Here is a 22,330-nt window from a genome sequence, read left to right on the forward strand (position 1 = left end):
TATTTTAACTTTGGATTCCACAAGTTATAACTTAATGTATAATAATGTATAATAATTTAATATAATTAAAAAAAATATTCTTATAATTTGGTTGCAGAAATAGTCTCATTTTAAAAAGCTGTTAAAATTAATATATTTTTTTGAAAAAAAATAAAATAAAGTATAAACACTTATAACTTTGACCCAAGACCATTTTTACAATTTTGTCAAAACTAAATGAAATTTAAAAATAATTAATGATCTGCTCATCGGCTTCGAGAGAAAACAGAGCAGACGGAGAGAGAAAGAGGGGCATCTCTCTCTATCTCTCAAACCCCCATCCTTCGATTCCAGGAAATTATTAGGTACATATCACACTTCTCAGTTATGCATTTTTTTAATCTACGATTCATCTCTTACCCATTAATCTATAATATTCCATTTATCTTCGTTGTATTGTTTTTGCATTTTACGAAAACGCCCCGCACAATCATGATCAGAATTTCCAGATCATATTCATATGACGATTTTCTATGTTCAATTATAATCCTTGTTGTTGTTGACATGTAATGTGATGAGCCTGCTGTTTTATGTTCAAATATTCGGAATTTAGAGCTGAAACTGTTAATTGTTTATAGATGATCTTGCCTCTTGGATTTCCTGTTTGTCGTTTGCTAAGGTTTATGCCAGAATTTTATTTCTATTTTAGTAGTTTAATTTTTTTTTTTATCAGGGTTTTGTATTGATCCTTGGTAGGAACGACATTGAGGATTATTTTAGTTTTGCAATGCAATATGCCCTTGTTGACTAATTCAATGGAATTTCAGTTAGATTTTGGATTTTTGGGTTCATTCCTTTTAGTTGAATGTTGACCACTGTCAAAGAACCAGAATGCTAACAAAGTCCATTCTTGACATAATTGATTCAAGATATCCGAATCATTTTTCTTAAGTTCCCTGTTTCTTCAATTTGTAGTGTGGGTCATAAAAGTCTTTGAATAATGATCAAGTACCTACATTACCCATTAATAATAGTAATTTAACAATGGAAAAAAAGACTTGTGGGCCACTCACCAATACCTTGTAATGACTATTAATGGACAAATTAGTAGATTTGAAAAACAAAAAATATGTTGCATTCGTTGTTGAATGTCGCATAATTTGGATGCTTGATGATGATTATCAAGTGATGTTCTTGTGAGTAAAAGTTGGAAATATGTATATAAGAACTTGAAAAGAATGGACTTTTTTTTGGATGCTTAAAGTCAACCTTCATGTATTGAAGAATATTAGTAATTGTGTCTTGGTATGTCACTCATCATTCTTTGGGCCAAATGGCATTACTAACCCTCCATAAGTTCAACAAAGACTCTCAACTTTAATTTATTTCCTAGACATACTTTTAACATGCTTATCATGAAAACATAACAAGAAACATGTGAAATGAGCATATGTTTATTGTCATCAATGACCTAATAGATTACTAGATACTTCTTAGTTTTAACCTGCCTTATCCTTATCAGCTAAACCTTTTCAAGAAAGTTAACCATGTGCAGCCTCTTTTTTCCATCCACTTTTCATTCTCCTTTACAGCCCTAATGTTTCTTGTCATTAAAGATAGGGTGTACTCTATGCATATGTATTTGTATTCTATGCAAACTATTGATGATGATTTCTGTTTCAGAGCTGTGAATTGATGCTACTTTGCATATCAAAATGAATAATGAACGAAAAACAATAGACTTAGAACAAGGATGGGATTTCATGCAGAAAGGCATAACAAAGTTGAAGAATATCTTAGATGGTCCAACTGAGCAACATTTCAGCTCAGAGGACTATATGATGCTCTATACGTATCCTTCTTTCATATATTATTTGATGCTATATTTATAAAAGTCCTTAACTTTCTTCTAGAACCATCTACAACATGTGCACACAAAAACCACCACATGATTACTCTCAACAGCTGTATGAAAAATATCGCGAGTCTTTTGAAGAGTACATTACTTCAACGGTAGAACAAGTCACATCTTCTTCTTTTTTTCTGCTTTTGATTACTTTACATGTAAATGCTTTTGAATACATTTTAAATCACCAAAAGTCACTATTGATATACTATATATACAATTGAATTTCATTTCCTCATAAAAAAAGGCTTACTTTATGTACTTGATAGAAAATTGAATTTATTGTGTAAGTGATGAAAAACACATCTTGAATGTCATTCATATGATTAGCTGAAATTGATCTTTACTAGATGAAAGTATATAAGAGGAAAGTATAAAGTTGTCGACTGTAGTTGGTTATCTATCATTAGTAATAAATAAAGAAACACAATGGATGTAAACTTTTCTTAGAAAAGTTGTGAAAAATCATATGTGTTTGAGTTTTGGTTGGATCTAAGATCAATGTCTCTGCTTCAGGTTTTACCTTCTTTGAGAGAGAAACATGGTGAATTCATGCTCAGAGAGCTTGTTAGAAGATGGTCAAATCATAAAGTCATGGTGCGATGGCTTTCTAGATTCTTCCATTATCTTGATCGATATTTCATCACCCGAAGATCTCTTCCTGCTCTAAAAGAAGTTGGCCTTACCTGTTTTCGTGATCTGGTACTTCTTCATCTATAAATCATACAAAAAAATGTTTTTTTTTTCTTAATATTAACTAATTGTAAATATGTATTTCGGGGGATATTTTGTTAGGTATATCAAGAGTTGCATGGGAAAGTGAGGGATGCTGTAATATCTCTGGTATGTTATTTTTTTCTCTTACAAATGTGGCGATCTTACTTTTTTTATTTTTATTTTGTAGAAATAAGTCGATAAGTAATTATTTGTTCAAAAACCAGATTGATCAAGAGCGTGAAGGCGAACAGATTGACCGAGGTTTATTAAAGAATGTGTTGGATATATTTGTTGAAATAGGAATGGGGGATATGGAATATTATGAGAATGACTTTGAAGCATTCATGCTTAAAGATACATCAGCATATTATTCACGCAAAGCTTCAAGCTGGATTCTAGAAGATTCTTGTCCGGATTATATGCTCAAAGTTAATTTCTACACCTCTTTGGTTTTAAAATTTTCATCTTTTCAGTTCTTCTTATAAATTATTTTTGGAATATCAAGGCAGAGGAGTGCTTAAAAAGGGAGAAAGATAGAGTTTCTCACTATCTTCATTTTAGTAGTGAAACAAAGCTTCTTGAGGTGTTCTTTTTCAATCTTTAATATTTAAGTTTGAAAAAAAAATGGTCACTTTATTTTTTATACTTACTGTTATTGACATTTGTGTTTAGAAAGTTCAAAATGAGTTGCTATCCATGTATGCAACCCAATTGCTTGAAAAGGAACACTCTGGTTGTCATGCTTTACTTAGGGATGACAAGGTATGTTGTTGTATTGTATAAGAGTAAATTACACTTTTAGTCCCTGTGCTACATTTGTTTCTTCCCTTTCTACCCTTCACTTGCAGGTTGATGATTTGTCAAGAATGTATAGACTATTTTCCAAAATACCCCATGGATTGGATCCTGTCTCTAGTATGTTTAAACAGGTTTGTGATTTTGGAGTTGGATTTCATTTTTCTAAAGTAGAATGCATTTATCTGTATATTTCATCATCTGTTTTAATTTTAATTTTTTTTTTTGACATAATGCAGCATGTTGCTGCTGAAGGCACAGCCTTGGTGAAACAGGCAGAAGATGCTGCAAGTAATAAGAAGGCAGAAAAGAGAGATGTGGTTGGCTTGCAGGAACAGGTAAATTTTTTTTAAAAATCTGAACTTTCAGAATCTTTTTAAAAAAAATAAAATAATTTTATAATAATAATAAAATCAATTGTGGTTTGGCTTCCAGGTTTTTGTTAGAAAAGTGATTGAGCTGCATGATAAGTACATGGCTTATGTAAATGACTGTTTTTTAAACCATACCCTATTTCATAAGGTTTGTATATTTGCATTATTAATTTCACTTAATCATAACTTCTTATTTACTATTTTATCCCTTATATTGTTACTTACTCTCTAGGCGCTTAAAGAAGCATTTGAAATATTCTGCAACAAGGGCGTTTCGGGAAGTTCAAGTGCAGAATTACTCGCCACATTTTGTGATAATATTCTTAAAAAAGGTGGAAGTGAGAAATTAAGCGATGAAGCCATTGAAGACACACTTGAGAAGGTATGCTCCTATATAACTCCAGAAACTTATGTCTGAAAATTATTTAATATTTATTTACATTTACAGGTAGTTAAACTGCTTGCTTACATCAGCGACAAAGATCTCTTTGCTGAATTCTATAGGTAAATATTAAATCACTTATTTTACATATAACAGTTTTTGCAGTTATTTATTTTATTATGATTGTAATTTTAGGAAAAAACTTGCTCGGAGGCTGTTGTTTGACAAAAGTGCCAATGATGAACATGAAAGGAGTATCCTCACAAAGCTGAAACAGCAGTGTGGTGGTCAGTTCACTTCAAAAATGGAGGGAATGGTAATTTTCAAATTCGTATTCTTTATATATATATATATATATATATATATATATATATATATATATATATATATATATATTATATTATATATATTTTATATATATATATATATATTTTCAGGTAACAGATTTAACATTAGCAAAAGAAAACCAATCCCATTTTGAAGAGTATTTAGGACATAACACAAATGTGAATCCTGGGATTGACTTGACTGTAACTGTATTGACTACTGGTTTTTGGCCAAGTTACAAGTCTTTTGATCTCAATCTCCCAATAGAGATGGTAATTTTTTTTTATATAAGTTAAAAACACCATTTTTTGTGATGTCTAATTGTATTTATTTGTTTTAGGTTAAGTGTGTTGAAGTATTTAAAGAATATTATGAGACAAAAACAAAACATAGGAAGCTTACATGGGTGTATTCATTGGGTACATGCAACATCAATGGAAAATTTGATTCAAAAACTGTGGAGTTAATTGTGACAACTTATCAAGCATCTGCTCTACTTCTATTCAATTTATCAGACCGATTAAGTTATCAAGAAATCAAGACACAGTTAAACTTATCAGATGATGATGTCATCAGGCTTCTTCATTCCCTCTCCTGTGCAAAATATAAGATTCTTACAAAGGAACCAAATACAAAAACAATATCTCCAAATGATTACTTTGAATTCAATTCAAAGTTTACAGATAAAATGAGGAGGATCAAGGTAAATAATAGATACACTAATAATACCCGAATACCGAATCTTGTAGTTCATTTTTTTTTTTGTTTTGTTTTAATAAATAAATAAATAAATATGTAGATCCCTTTGCCTCCAATGGATGAAAAGAAGAAGGTGATTGAGGATGTTGATAAAGATAGAAGGTATGCAATTGATGCATCGATTGTTCGTATTATGAAGAGTAGAAAAGTTTTGGGCTATCAACAGTTGGTTATGGAGTGTGTTGAACAGTTGGGACGCATGTTTAAGGTAAAAAGTTTAAACACAAATTATATATATATATATATATATATATATATATATATATATATATATATATATATATATATATATATATATATATATATATTTTTTTTTTTTTTTTTTGAAAAAAAAAAAAAGGATTTTTATAAAATGATTTTTTGTGAATGTTTGAGTAGCCTGATGTAAAAGCAATAAAGAAGAGGATTGAAGATCTGATAACTCGGGATTATCTTGAAAGAGACAAAGATAACCCAAATTTGTTCAGGTACCTCGCATGATTGGATATAATGTCTCCTTTGTTGAGGAAATATTTAAGATGTTTGACCTATGCCTACATATATATGTTTGACCTGCAATATATGAAAATATTTAGATTTAAAGATGGTGTATATTATATATATTATATATTATATTATATATGCGGGTATTTATGTATGCCAAGTGACAAGACTTTTTGTCGGTAGAATTTTTTCGTCGGTTATGGTTTTGGTAGACAAATAATTGATGGAATTTTCAAATCAATAAATGCTTGAGCCTTGAGCCTTGATGTGATGATTGTGATCTTCATATTCGATTCCCATTTAATCCACTTTCAAAAATCAAATTAAACGTTAAAGCCCAATTTCAAAAAACCATCTAAAGATAGTTTATAATTATGACATGTTTTCATCCCTTTGTTTGTAAATGTTTACATTACATGCTTCAATTTTTTTTACTATGAAGATCCAATATTTTCCAATATTATGGGCATGCAATAGTTTAAACCATGGACCTTGAATTAAGCACCTCAACTTTCGGGTACTCAGTAAAAAAGAGTCAACTTATAAGTAAACTTATTATAAACACAATCTAATCTAACTATGGTATATATATGTGGATGGTAATTGGTTGAGTGTCCGACGAGCCATCATCATAATCGTAGACCCATGGTGTATTTCTATCACGACAATAACGTCTAGAAATTTTGAAGTTTGTACCTTTTGTTCAGTGTTGTAAAACTCGCTGAGTTGGCCGATTACTTCTCCGAGTACTCGCTATTCCCCCCCTTGCCGATGCGAGTTACATAATCCCGAGTACTCACTGATCGGCCCCTTACGAACTGAGTAGTGTTGTGAAATTCGGTCAACTTGGTGATTAATATGTATAATATACTTAATGATTTATTATTTAACACACACACATGTGATTATTACTGCATATATATCTTAAATTTTCAGTAATTATTCACGAAATGATACCATTATGTGTTTTTCATTTTTTGTGTGTTCACATGTATCCAATTTTGTTATATATTTCAATCAACTTATGTTTTTATCTTATGATTTTGACATATATAATTTCCCTAAAAACATTTCTACACAAATTTTCAAATCTGAGTACTCCCGTGTACTCGCTACTCGGTAGTCGGCCGAACAGGTACCGAGTAACGAGTTCTACAACCTTGTTTTTGTTAATGGGTCTATCTCGAGGACAACAAATGGGACTGACATGTTTAAGTAAACAATTTCAGTCTTAATTTTTTTTTCCTATGATATTTTGAGTTTTCATTAATTTAAATATCATCGTACAACGAGTGAGATGACAAACGGACAACAAACTGTGCCACTAAGCCTTTTTTATATGGTAAAGCTAATTCGTTTGAAGACTACATTCATAGATCGGGGGATATAACACTGTTATGCACGATCCATTGTACTCTATTAAGAAGCTCCATTGTATCCGGCACGAGGAAACCAAACATATCAAAATGCAACTGGTATGAACACTTGTTGATTTTCCATGCACGATTTCTCATATTAAATGTATTTAATGAAACTTGTTTGAGATTTTCAATACAATCCAACATTTTTGGGTAAGTGGGTTTAGCTCATGTTAAATGTATTTAATGAAACTTGTTTTAGATTTTCAATACACTTTGGGTCATCGGATCTCTGCACTTGATATTTCATTATAAAATCAAGTACCATTTATTTTAAATATAATTTAAAAAATATATATCATAATTTAAAAAATCTATATCATAGTGACATATACTAATACACCATATTATAAATATTTGTTTTTGAAACTAATATAACAAATTTTCTTGTGGCATATCGTATCATAAAACAACATTTTTTTCTCATCAAATTCGATCTTTTGCTTGTTAATAACCATCGAGAAATTAAATATTTTTCTATATTTTCTTCCTATTATCTTCCCACCCATATTAAATTGTAACAAATGGATTAAATTATTATTAATTTCATTAAATGTGGTACGTATCAATATTTGATATGATCAGAGGATGAGTAGGAGTAAAATGTAGGAGGATATTAATTTTTCCATAACCATCACATGATAATTAATTCATCTGACATTGTTTTTGTTTAAAAATTGTATAAATCACATAAAAACTACCTTGATATGTATTTGCATTTTTTTAAAAATAGAGGAAAAATTAGTTATGAAAGAGTTTAGTAAATTGATTTATAAAAGAAACATATTTATTATTTGATGTCGATAAATCTTAAGTTGTTACTATTTTATGTATAGTGTATAGCTCGACTCATTCAATTCATTCATGTATAACTATTTTATAAGCCATGTTTTAGAATTGTGGGTCTCCTTAAAGTTGAAGCATGTGAGATTCGATGATGCTTGACTCTCAAGTGATCACTACTAAACCATTTTACGATTCGTGTATTTGCTTATTTAGTAAGATCACGGAGAAAAGTTTATTCACGAGAAAATAGTATCTTATATGAAATCAAAGTGTAATACTCTCCCTAAATCTCAACATTCACTATCACTTTCTCCTTTTGTGTCAACAACTTCCTTCTCTAACCCCAGTTGATCTTCGATTATGATAGGCTCCTCCAAGATTGGAAAAGCTTATAGCATCACAAACGTAACGTTTTATATACTGCTCATTCTTAACCTAGATCACTTGAATTATGAACCTTGTGGGTGCTATTTCAGACACATTGCATGGCTTTGGTATCGTGGATTACCAATGAAAAGTCTTATACTAAATGTGATTATACCGGATGAAACCATATCGATTATACTGTGAAAGGCGGATCTATGTAACAATTTTGCAATTTTTGTTTCAAATGATTTTGAAGAATAAATTCCATGTCTAAAAAGTTGGGAAACCCTTGAAACCCTCTTTTAATACAATAAAATGCCAAGGTTATTCAGTTGGATATTAACTGCAAAACATCATTATTAGTGAGTGCTCCATCATGGATTATTGCATGGGGATCAAGAGGATTGTTGACATGCTCAATAAATCGATATGTCTTTTCTTGAGAAAACCTAATTACACGTACCATTAAGGTCTCTCTTTGAGATTGGATTATATTGATATCCTTATCCGTCATAGCTCGTCACATCCTACCTTTTTAGAGACTTGTTCTTTTCTCATTCTCAAAGAGAAATTGATAAATCGGGTTCGTTCTTTTCAAGCTTCACAATATAATAATTTGTCTTCCATAATTATACTGACCATCAAATAGTCTGGACATGATTAGGTATCTTGCGGTGGAAACAATTGTTTGGGTGATACTCCAAACAATCAAGGTGGCTGATGATCTTTGAATAATGGAAATTTTACGTTTACCACAACACTACCCTTGTAGCCCTCATCAAAATCTATTTATAAATAGGAGTATGAGTAAATGTCATGGGCCTGCCCCATACGAATATCTCACTTCTAGGTCTAATCCATGTCAATCAATCCTTCTACCAACGTTGATGGGAAAAAAACCCATGCTTTATAACTGGTTGTCCCAACAATGTCTAGAAATCCTTGTCCATGTCCCAATTCCTACATACTTAAACAAAAATAGGCCTGGACCTCATAATCAGTTCATTCATCCTTCAAACTAATCCAACCCAACTTTACTTTGGACCTGGTTCGACATCAAGTAATCTCTTTAACACATATTTTAATGACATGTCGCTACATAATCCTAGCAGTGTGACGTGGTACATGAATTTAGGTGCAATGTCTCACCTCCACAATGATTAATGTATTAGTTGATGATAGATCTAAGATTCATGTAACTAAAATTGACAACACCACATTACTATATCTCACCTATACATTACCCCTCACCTTAATAGTGAAATTATCACCCAACAAATTGTTAAAAAATCTTATTTATCATCGAAATTTCCTAAAGAAAATAAACGCCCCGTTCAATTTGACATTTCATTTTTATGGATTTTTAAACTCGCTAAACCATGCTTCAATGTGCTAACTCTAGAGATCATTATTTCGTCATTTCTTCCACTCCACAAGATTTTGTCTCGTTAGGATAATCTCTTTGGAATCACCTTATTTGTTATCTTGGTCACCATGTGTTGCAACAATTAGTTTCGTGCCATTTAATTCCTTATACCAATATAGAAATTTAGCATTATATATCCTGCTTGTTAGTTAGGCAAACATGCCACACTTCCACATAAATTTTCTATTATGTCTATGTCGTTTCCTATTGAAATTTTCCATTCAAATGTGTGGAGTTACTAGCTACAAATTTATAATGGTTTTAAATATTATATGCTATTTGCATATATAACTCTTGCATTTCCTTTTAGGTGCACCCTTTACTCTCTCTCTCTCTCTCTCTCTCTCTATATATATATATATATATATATATATATATATATATATATATATATATATATATTAAGGTTGTAAAAATCGCTCGGCGGTAGCTCGGCGGTCGACTGGGGTCAAACGATTAATCGGTTTGGCGGGGATTAATCGGAGGATTAATCGGGGACCATAAATTACTAATAAAACTATTTTAAAACTTAATATATCCTAAGAAAAAATAGTATTTGAAAATTTCAAATTTTAAAATTTTGAAATTATGAAATATTTGGTATAATATTTGAAAATTTGAATATTTAAAAATTTAAAAATTTGAAGTTTTGTAAATTTGGTGTGATATTTGAAAATTTGAAAATTTGAATTTTTTGAAATCTTCCCGCCAAGGACCGCCGAGGACCGCCTAGCCCGAGTTTGACCGATATTGACCAATTTCCGTCAAACACCCCTAATCGTAATCAGTTGCAGACCGCCTAGGCCGATATTTACAACACTGATATATATATATATATATATATATATATATATATATATATATATATATATATATATATATATATATATATATATATATATATATATATATATAGGGGATAGGGAATATACATTATAGCCCCATCTAAGCTTAGGTACTAAACTTCTAAAGTTTGTCGTTTTGTCTTAATTAATATACCCAGTTCAGTTTTCACTTGGAAAATATACCATTCCCCATAACATTTATTTACTCCATTATCATTTAATTATCCGTGTTTTCTTTCATCCATTATTATTTATTACTTCAGCCCGGTGAACATTACTGCTTTCCACCATCACGAAGGTCGAAGATAATCAATATTCTTGTTTTCATATCAAAATTATTTCTTCAATTTTGAATTTGCAGCTTCAAGTGTTAATCATGAATGCTCTAATTGCAATTTTTAGCTAATAAAACGACATAGTTTCTTGAGGTTTAATACATAAGCTTAGGTGGGACTGTAATGTATATTTACTTTTCCCATATATATAGAGAGAAAGTAGGTTCCATTGTAATTCCAAAAAAAAGATATTGAGATTCACTCTCAACCACATATTTCCCCTTTATCGCTCTAGTGATCTAGCGTACCGGCGCGACAGGAGAGTTATAATCATAAATGATTATTTAGCGCCGCCCGTTCCTTTTTCTCCGCCACCTTCCCCATCACCATTACCGCCACTGCCACCACCACTACCACCACCTCTACTACCAACCGACCCTACCACTGCCACCTTCGTCACCTATACCACCACCACCTTATCTGCCACTAACCACCATAATCATATATGATTACTCAATTTGTGAACAAACATATATGTATAATCATTTATGATTTTGCATATATGTATAAACATATATAATCATATATGTTATACCTCTGTACTATATAATCATTTATGATTAAGCATACCCCGTGTTGTCGGTAAACTAGAGCGTTAGAGCGGTAAATAAGAAATATGTAGCTAAGGTTGAATCTGAAGATCTCAATTTTTTCTAGAATCTCAAGTGAACCGTGTGTGTGTGTGTGTGTATATATATATATATATATATATATATATATATATATATATATATATATATATAATACGATGTGTTTAACAAATGACTCCACTTTTTTGTTTAGATTAAAAATCATTTTGATGACATTTAATATTTCCAATGACAAAAAAATATATTTTTCGTAGTATTTTTTATTCAAATAGAATTCACACCTATATTTCAAGTCCCAGAAAAGTGGAAAATCTGAATAAATTCTTGGCAATATCAACTATGTTGTCTTTACCCACCTTTATCATGCTCACTGAACCTAACTAATTAAGTTGAATCAGTTTACTTAGCTTCACACGTAGGCCTAGAAATTCACCCGACCTGGTGGGGAACCCGGTTGACCTGTCCCAATCGGGGACGGGGTACTCCCCGTAAAAATGGGTACCAAGTATGGGGTAGAAAATCCCCGTTAGGCTAAGACTAAGGAAGGGTTGAGGTCGGTTATATAAATCCCTAACTCTCCTCGTTCCCGTTTTGATGACATTATATATATATATATATATATATATATATATATATATATATATATATATATATATATATATATATATATATATAATTTATTGAATTTGAATTAAGCCTAATAAGCATGAATTGATCTGTATCAGACCATCATAGTACATATGTAACATCCCAAAAATAAGACTCAAAAATTTCATTTTTAAATTAATAAAACTAATATCCCAAAAACATCATCATAAAAATCCAAATATCGAGCCCTGCCCACACTCGCGTAACAGGCCCCGCCCAATGAGTATGGTGGGTCCCGCCCAAACTCGCATATCAAGCCCCGCCCACAGAGTATAATGCCCCCCAACATATAAATCACATAAGCACATACACATACAAGAGTCACATAGACATCTAGTATCCTGGCATAACTATGGGCCGACATTGTTGCCTTAGACCTGCTAAACATGGTGAGGAAAATCACCTCACACTACTGAATCTCACAGATAAAATTATGATTGCTGGCCTGCTAAAATCCTCGCCTTGTCAATCACAAAATAATCATCCAATCAATAATTGGATCCTAACTCACATTAATAGTCCAAACTAAGGTAAGAAGACCTCTTTACCCTATCCCTAACTTGGCCTAATCCAAAGGCCCAAAAAGCCCAAATTCCAACCTAATCATCCAAGGCCCAACTATGACCCAAACTAAATAAGCCCACCAAGGCCCAACAAGCAATAACTAATTGGCCCTAATGTAACACCCATAAAATTCGAGCCAAATTAAAACATTTTAATTCATTCAAAAACCATTAAGTTCATACATTTGTTTTCAAAATAGTTTAAACATTAGAGTATTCCCCAGAACCATATCACATAAATCATAAAACATGAGCAGCGGTACGATCACGCCTTCGCCTTGCCACGTTCTCCTAAAGTACCTGAAACAAAACACTGAACTGTAAGCCCGAAAGCTTAGTGAGTTACCCCCAAAATACCAACCACACACAAACATACTCATAACATATCGCAAATAGAACAACCATGTACATCGGGTCTACAGTGTGATTGGTCTGCCCGCACTGGGCCTTCAATCCACCTGGTCCACTCTCTGAGTCTACAGTATGACTGGTCTGCCCACACCGGGCCTTCAGTCGGCCTGGTCCACTCACCGAGCCTCGGCACATCTGGTCCACCCTCTTGGGGCCTTCAGCCTATTCGGACCGCTCGTTGGGCCATCGAAATATCTGGTCCGCCCTGGGTATGTTGTCCTACAGCACAAAGCAGGACCCGCCTCAACCCAACCCCCGTCAAACAATCATATGCACAAGAAACAGTTAATCGCATAAAAACCCTTAACCAGACAAACAGTCTAACAGATCACATAGCATATCAGTAACATAGCAACCATCCTAAACCAAGATGTATCTAGCATATCAGTAACATAACAACCACCCTAAACCAGGATGTATCTAGCATATCAATAACATAGCAACCATCCTAAACCAGGATGAAATTTAGCATATCAATTACATTGCAACATCCTAACCAGGATTCCGACCTAACCAGTCACTTACATAACATTACCCTATATACCGGGTACCGACCTTAACCAGGTCACTAACATAAAACCATCCTAAATACCAGGATGCATATCTTGCAAAGCAATAACATAACAAACAATACCCGGATTTCCATCCGATAAAGAGCCGACCTTGGTCTCGTAGACCCTATCGATATAGTGAGGAGAACTCACCTGCAATTGCCGACTGGAAAGATAAGACCAAGCTGCTCCGACCACCGACACGATCTTCACCACAGAACACTACCAAACAACCAATTCCATAAATACCCCAAAATTACCAAAATACCCTTGGAAGTCAAACTGGTCAACTCTTGGTCAAAGTCAAAGTCCTCAGTCAAAGTCAACCTTCCTGGTTGATTCTACTCGCCAAGTCACCCCGATGACTCGTCGAGTTCCTATACTCAGAAACTCCCATAATACAACTCAACTCGCCGAGTCGCCCCAAGACTCGTCGAGTCCAACGATCTCTGAGTCCCATCCTGACCGACTCACTGAGTCGCCGAACGAATCACTTAATCCAAGGTTTTAACCAAAAGAGGTTGGGGTCTGTGACCAGACTCGCCGAGTCCAAGAACAGACTCGTCGAGTCCAAGGCAATCTTCAACAGACTCGCCGAGTTGTTCTTCCAACTCGTCGAGTCCAAGCACATGTTCATACAACTCGTTGAGTATACCCATGTGACTCGCCGAGTCTCTCGAGTTCTCAATCCATTCAGAAGCTTTTCGAGTCATGTAGGGGCTCCAATCCATAGATCCACCCTTCTACAATCTAACCCTCACATAAAGTTGCAAACTTTACGTGAAACCAAGGAGATATAGGCCCAAAACATACTAGGGCTTGGGTTTTAGACAAAGGGGCTTCACCAACAACTCAAAGACCGAAGCTTTATGACATTCTAGGCCATCATGAGTCTAGATCTGGAGTAGCAACCCCAGATCTAACTCCAAATCCGAGATAGGTCTCAAAATAAGTTAAAGAACTCCCAAAACAACCACCAAGGATGAACCACAAAGGAAATAGCTTAAGATAAGGGCTCCTTACCTCAGAGATGTGCCCAAATCTGATGTAGATCCCAGATCTATACAAACCCCTTGATGCTAGCTTCCAATTTCTCAAGCTCCTTCCAACAATTTCCTCTTCCAAGTCCCAATCTCCTCAACAATGAAGCCTCACATGAAATTAGGGTTTTTTGGAACTCTCAGGGGGATTAGGAGGCTGGGGGAAGGACATAAAGTCCTTTAAATAGGGTGCAACCCTTGAGATTAGGGTTTTCTCTCTTCAGCACCAACTCGTCGAGTCCACCGCTGACTCGGCGAGTTGGCCACTTAAACCCGCGATCAATCCCGCTCCGACTCGACGAGTAGCATACCTACTCGTCGAGTAGCTTCCTTAATTTACACTTACCACCCTCCAACTTCTTGCTTTCGAACTTGGGATGTTACACCTAATGTCCAAAAGCTCCAAGGACAACCCTAAAGTAGTCAAATGACCAAAATGCCCTTCTAGAGTCAAAACAGTTGACCAAGGTCCACTTGGTAAAAGAGTCGACAGTCAAAATTGGGACAAAAGTCAAATCGGTCAACAGGCCGAGTACGCCTTGTGTACTCATCAGTACGCCCGACATACAACCAAAACAAGAATGGGGTCCCAAATGAGTAAGCGCAACGTGGTTAGGAGTACGCCCATCATACTATGACTGAACCAAAACTCTTAATCAAGGCTTAATTCTTTAATCCTTCACATCAAAAGCCAGATCTAGGTCTTAAATAGTGTCCTTAACCATAAAGTTTCCAATTTTATGGTTTTTCATGGCTATTAAGAGCTTTACACCAAAAATCCCAACTTCTTAATCCATAAAGACACTATAACTCATGCAATGAGGAAAACTAACGTACAAGGCCTCATTTTTATGATTCTAGACTCATCAAGATGTCTAAAAGAACAACTCAAAGGGTTTCGAGTAACCCATACTCACTAAGACCAAACTTGGTTCTCTGAACCACGTAACATAATCATCGTAGTCAGACTCAATTCGATATGACCACTAGGGTTGGAATAACAAGCATCTTCTTAGTCATTACCAAAACAATGGTAATGACATATTTGAATAAAACGGTATCAATTACTAGCTCCTTGGTAACCTTGTGACTTTCCCTTATCCAAGCGTGAGTCCCGTGCTTCCGGTAGTATAGGCCTCTACTGCCTTTCACACCTACTCATACTTGTCCCAAGTATTGTCTCACAGTTCTCCAAGTCATTATCACATAAACAATTTTAACACATACAAATATGTCCAAACAATCATATAATTTTCCCTAGACTCTACTAGGACTTCTTCCATGCATATCTTCAATAACAAATCCGCTTCAACTCAGTTGGTGGTGAAACTGTCAGAAGATGGGATAGCTCCATGGATTATACCAAAATTCTTTCTTTCCACCAATTGAAAGTGTACTTCAGACGTACCATACTCCTCTGAATATACTGTTATTTATCGAACATATTCTAAATGAAAGATACCACTCTTACGATATCTTCCGATAGGTGTCATTCACTATCATAATCATTTTCATTTCCTCCATTTACACAATCCTCTACGAGTCTTCACCATGATGCTATGTTCACGGAAGCATGCGTTTAGTGTATCGAGACGAGATTATAGATAGAGAAGGTTTAGACTCGTAATCCTCCTTATTACTCCAAAAAGTTACATGCCAATTCTAATATCGTATTTAAACGTTTAGAAATCTGAACACATAAAATTTCCAGATCCAGTCGGCAACAGACCATTGATTCGATCAAACGATAACATAAAGCATCATAAATCATTTAGCACATATAAGCATTTTAGGCATCTTCCCTAATTAAGCTAGTGCTTGTGTCTATTCAGGTGTACTTCCTAATATATTAGACACACTCCTCACGATAATCGCTTAGCATTCTAAGATTAAGTCTAGAAATAAATCCTTATTCCTAGTTCGCTTAAACTAATGCTCTGATACCAACAGTGACATCCCCATTTTCACGGCTAGAAAAGACCGATTTTGTTTATGCTTTATAAAAATCAGAGTACCTATTTTAATAAAAATGCTGCGGAATTTGTTTCCAGTAAAACATGATAAATATGTTATCAGAACATTTCCAAAGAAAAATATTTTTATTCATTTTAAAACATTTGGGATGTCATCATCAATACAGAAACATAAGCATAAACAGAACTTACATTCATTATCACTAGTGATTTATATCTCCTTAATCTTTCAGTGTAATGTGACTTCATATCAACACCTGTGATATAAATAAACTGAGTGGGTCAGGTTGGAAAACCTGGTCAGTATATAGGGTTTTCAACCTACAATAATATAATTATTATGTTAAACATCAAGCAATAAACCCAATTACCCATCCCCATTATCTTCTTTACTCTTAAGGATCTACCCTAAGATTCAGACATTCCTCGTTCGTTCATTCCTAAGGAGTATCCTAAGGAATTAACATTAAGTCTGCATAGTCGTCAAGGTTTATCTCGTTTATTGACAATATCGTTTTCGAGAGTCCACTCGCAATACCTGTCAATGGGTTTTTAGAGTACACCGGGTGAACACATCGTTCACAACACCTACAGGTTGCGAGCCTGCTAGTGTTCCACTAGATTGTCTAGAATAGTCTGTGGTTGTCATCCATACTCTGCTAGATGACGCGGCCATCGTTTGGGTCATCTTTTTGGCTCATCGCTTCACAGCATATTTTTTCACTCATATATCATCACTCATCATTCATCTCATCTTTCATCGCTCATCATTTATCTCACCTCTAATCTACCCATGTTTTACCCAACACATTTTGTAGATATGAAATACATATATAGTTTAGATCATTTAAAACACGTATAAACGTTTCATCCAGCATAGACAACAAGTATTCAGACAGTATACACACATAGCACGTAATTTATATAAAATACTTCATATCTATGTGTAAGATGAAAGTAACTATGCACTCACTTGTTAAAAGTGATGATTCCAAACTTGGGCAACGCTTTGCTTTTAATGATTCTATTTTCCTTCGACGAAACCTAGCATTATTATCGCTAAGGTTTAGTCTAATATTCACTGAGACTAATTAATAGTCTAGCTATTATTATTATTATATAAGCGTTAAACAATACTCTTCACTCACTATGTACAAATAGGGGCCAGACATAAAACACCAGAGGGCAAGACCATTTTGGCATATAGCACTTCTGAAATCCAACAACCCTATGCGACCCTTTAATCCAGATTCCCCGTACCGCGAGTGGTTAAAAAGATATTATAACGACACTTGTATAACTAGGAATAATTATTATAAGGTCATAACATTACTATATTTAAATAAAAGCTATATTAGAAATAATGTAGGCGTAGCTCACTTACAACATGTTTTTATTAAAAACCGGGTTGCGCTGGAGTAGCGTTTCCGAGCCGAAAACTTTTCTTCTCGGAGCCGTCGGGCACTCCGGGGCTTCCTTCTCGTGCTAGGGAGGTTCCCTAGACTTGGGAGGGGTTTAGGGAGTCTAGAGAGAAGTTATAGAGAGAAAGAAAGGCTTATGGTGTGAGGAAATTATGAAGGATTCATCCTTTATTTATAGGGATTTTATCGTAGAGTAGCCCCTAAGCTTCATTTGTACCTCCCGCGTACGAGCTCTGTTTTCTACGTTTTTTTTATATCCACGCGTTGGTATTTACGAGTACTACAACTTTCATTTAGACCTCGTCGGCTAATTCTCATTCTATCTCCGATTTGCAAAACTGTATCGAATTTATCGCGCTCGAAGAGTAGGGACTAAGTTTCGTCCATATCTTTCGCATACGAGCTCTATTATTGACGTTCTTTATATCCACGCATTGGTATTTACGAGTACTAAAACTTTCATTTAGACCCTATCGGCTAATTCTCACTCTATCTCGGATTCACAAAACTGTATCGAATTCGCCGCGCTCGAAGAGTAGGAACTAAGCTTCGTACATATCTTTCGCATACGAGCTCCGTTTTCGACTGTCTTTTTATTGTTTAACTCCTATTAACAACATCTTCATTTCTCGTTTAGATTATTTTGGCTAAAAATCGACCGATCGAAAATTCAAATTTCGGGTTGTGCACTGCTATGCTAAATCTTAGAAAAATCATAACTTCCTCATACGAAATCAGATTTGGACGTTCTTTTTATGCACACTCTCGGTTTAACATATACTAATACTTTTATTTAGATCGCTAAGGCTAAAAAAATATTTTATCGTACATTCACTTTTTACGATTCCTGGTGTCGTGCCGGTTTAGCCGTAAAACTTCGACGGGTCATAACTTCTTTGTTATAACTCGGATTTCAGCGTTCTTTATGTGTACGAAACCCTTGTGACATATACTATAACTTGGTCAAGATTATTTACTCTAAATTATCTTATATAAAAATGTCATTTTTGACGCTCATTGTCTCTAAATTGACTAGCCCGAATCTGCGGACGTTACAGTTATCTCCCCCTTAGGATGATTACGTCCCAGAATCATCAACAAAACAGGGCTTGTATAATGACTCGATACATTATATCTTCATCCTAGGTAATAATCGTAACTTCTATATTCATTCGAATCAATATCTATCTCTTAGACTTATTGACTTCAAGTAATACTCGATCGTGCACCCACTCTCTATCTCACGTTAGTCTTCCAATCATGACCTTCGAATCACAATCTCGATTCCATATTGGATACTCCTTCTTCTTAAAAAACTTCATATAAGTTCTTTGATTACGACCATAGACTATTGGGTCATGTTTTAATGACCTCTCATCGTATGATGCGACGCTTAGAATCAACTCTTTTAGAGTCAAATTCTAGAACGGAATATACCTTCCTTCATGTTCTAATCATATCTGTGACAACCTGAAATTTATTCTGTCGCTGTAACCCATTTCCGTTAATAAAATATATTTTTATTTAAATTTCCGTTAACTTTTGGGTTAGGCAAATCAATTAATGTTTTTATTTTTATTTACATAAGTGTCAAAACGAAATAAAAACACATGAAACACCCTCAAATTCATTTGGAAAAGTTTTTAGTTTACGACCATTTAATCGGGTACGACCATAAACTCCGTTTAACGTCGGTATTGGGTGGATCCCCACCTGGTCGTCAACTCAAACCCTATATAAGGGTTGAGTGGCCTTCACTTGAGTCTTTTCCCACTCATAAAGCTTTCTCTCTCTACTCTCTCTCTCTCTCTCTCTCTCTACAAGTTGGATTTGGTCAAGAAACACCTCATTCAAGCTCCAAAATCGTAAGTAATCCTTCCAAGCTTGTTGTTTTGCTTTGTATCCATGCAAATTCGGGGTTGAATAATCCAAATACCTCAAAAACTTGAGTTTACGGTTGGGGAACACCTCCCAAAACCGTAAACTCCCATAAGGGGTTTTTGAAGCCCCAAAATCCCTCCAAAACCCTTCTAATGTTTATCTATGACTTAGAAACTTGCATGCATGAACTTAGAACCCCAAAATCGTGTCTTTATGGGAGTAAACATGAGTTTACGGTCCATGAACATTCATGAACCGTAAACACCAAAACCGTAAACACCATAAAGGGTGTTTTGGTGTCCCTAACTCCTTCCTTATCATGTTTAATGGACTAGAAACTTGTATGAATGAGCTTAGGACCACAAAACGCGAAGGAAATGATGTGCTCAAGGGTTCACAGACGTAAACCCTAGTGTTTACGACCGTAAACTGATAGGTTTTGAGCATTCTAACACTTCCTAAGTGTACATGCAACCCTAATAACCTTGGATCTATGTTTGTCTAGTTATCATGCAAAGTTGAATTCCAAGGTTATATTCCTATCTAGCATACATGGGGAACAATTTTTAACTTGAATCATAGATAGAATAACTTACCTTGTTGTTGCTTGTGTTCCTTGAAACCTTGTGAGCCTAGCACCCCAAGTGTGATGCCTCAAATGCTTCACACAACACCAAATGCTCTTGGAAAGACTCTTGAGATAACACACACTTCTCAAAACCGGCCAAGCCCTCTAGTTTCCTTGTCTGACTTGTGTGTAGCCGATTTTGTGGAGAATATGATCCTTATATAGTGTTGACACATCTAGGGTTACACCATGTAAACCCTAATGTGTCATGACTCTTCATTTCCATGACCCATGGGTGTGTAACTCCCATGGAGCATCCATGGAGCATCCTATGGGTAGAACCCAACTTGAAAATCCATGGAGCCTCTTAGCCCACTATACAAGATATGGATGATTTACATAATCAACCCATATATTTAATTAGTTATCCTTTGATCACTTAATTAATTCCAAATTAATTCTTTGATCAACTAATCAAATAATATTATTAATATATTAGAACTTATAATATATTAATAATCTCCAAGTGTTATTTCTCTCATTTAGTCTATCCAATTGCATGGTGCCATGCAACCCAAATGGACCATGCCGGGTCGGGTCAAGTACAAGCCCGAAATAGTTATGGACTTAGACACCTTATCCAACAGTCTCCCACTTGGATAAGTCTAATAACTATATCTCTAGTACTTCAGGAACCGACCGGCAATCGTAGCTCTTTCAAGGTCTCTTGGAACTGAGAAGACGATGGTATGCCATTTAAGATAAGTGATCATATAATCCTCCGTTCTAGATATCAGCCGGACAAATACATGGAACAATGTCTTACTTATTGTCCAGCAGTTTGTTTCCCGATTTCCGATTTGTTTGACATAGAACTTAATTGAACACATCAACTTAGTTCTGACCGGGCCCGGTACATGGGTCAAAACAAAATCATCGAGGGGCCCAGATATCAGCTTCTAATCCAAGAAGGAACAGATAAACTTCGACTCATATGTTTGTTCTACCACTCATTGAATTACACACAAAAGTACGTTTTATAACATCAAGTTACCAATGCGGTTTCGTACAGTCAATGCATAACCAACTTGTAAGTAACAAATCATATCTCTAGGTTTGAAGACTTATATGATATTACCGTCTCACGATCACTCGAGATAGAATTCCATGAAGTGATTCCAGTAAGCGTGGGTTGAGTCCAATGCTCAGAACTTATGAGCACTCATGATTGTTGTAGCCTTGTCCAACACCTTAGACCTCTACAACCCATCATGACAGTCTTGATTCATACCTACTTCCGACATATGACCGACTGTGGAGGTTTGAATAATATGTTACACCAAACAAAATGATTCTGGAAGTCAAAACATGCAAAAGAAATATAGTAAACGATTGACAAGAGATAGCAACACTTTACTCATAAATAAAACACCTTTTATTCATCATCAAATGTCAATTACACTTTACAAATTTCTGGGTTATCTAACTACTAAAACTTATATCATCCTTCAGCCCTATGCTCCGAGCATGCTGGAGATGCTTAACCCTACTCAGTCCCTTCGTGAGGGGATCTGCTGGGTTCTCATCCGATGATACCCTCTTTGCCACGAGGAGTCCTTCTTCGATCCAATGTCTGATGAAATGGTATTTTCTGTCGATGTGTCTGGATCTCCCATGATCCCTTGGTTCCTTGGCTAAGGCAACAACACTTTCACTATCACAGAAAATTTCCATTGGCTCTTTAATAGCTGGTACAACTCCAAGGTCTCCAATGAAGTTCTTCAGC

General features: G+C 34.8%; 1 protein-coding gene across 2 annotated transcripts; it reads left to right on the plus strand.

Annotated features, from left to right (window-relative positions):
- The first annotated feature begins 208 nt into the window (after positions 1 to 208).
- Positions 209 to 5,876, plus strand: LOC111917251 (cullin-1). 2 transcript variants are annotated; one of them, XM_023912928.2, is made up of 18 exons: positions 209 to 344; positions 1,663 to 1,831; positions 1,893 to 1,992; positions 2,402 to 2,587; positions 2,681 to 2,728; positions 2,827 to 3,030; positions 3,108 to 3,185; positions 3,275 to 3,364; positions 3,451 to 3,531; positions 3,637 to 3,735; positions 3,833 to 3,919; positions 4,004 to 4,153; positions 4,220 to 4,275; positions 4,349 to 4,469; positions 4,591 to 4,752; positions 4,821 to 5,183; positions 5,280 to 5,447; positions 5,618 to 5,876. In XM_023912928.2, the coding sequence occupies exons 2-18, from the start codon at positions 1,695 to 1,697 to the stop codon at positions 5,717 to 5,719; spliced, it is 2,232 nt and encodes a 743-aa protein (XP_023768696.1). In that variant the 5' UTR covers positions 209 to 344; positions 1,663 to 1,694; the 3' UTR covers positions 5,720 to 5,876. The 2 variants fall into 2 exon arrangements, with proteins under 2 accessions (XP_023768696.1, XP_023768698.1); XM_023912930.3 differs by lacking the exons at positions 1,663 to 1,831; positions 1,893 to 1,992 and having other exon boundaries at positions 236 to 344.
- The last annotated feature ends 16,454 nt before the right edge of the window (positions 5,877 to 22,330 follow it).

This window comes from Lactuca sativa, chromosome 3 (genome assembly GCF_002870075.4).
Source record: "Lactuca sativa cultivar Salinas chromosome 3, Lsat_Salinas_v11, whole genome shotgun sequence".
Lineage (NCBI taxonomy): Eukaryota > Viridiplantae > Streptophyta > Magnoliopsida > Asterales > Asteraceae > Lactuca > Lactuca sativa.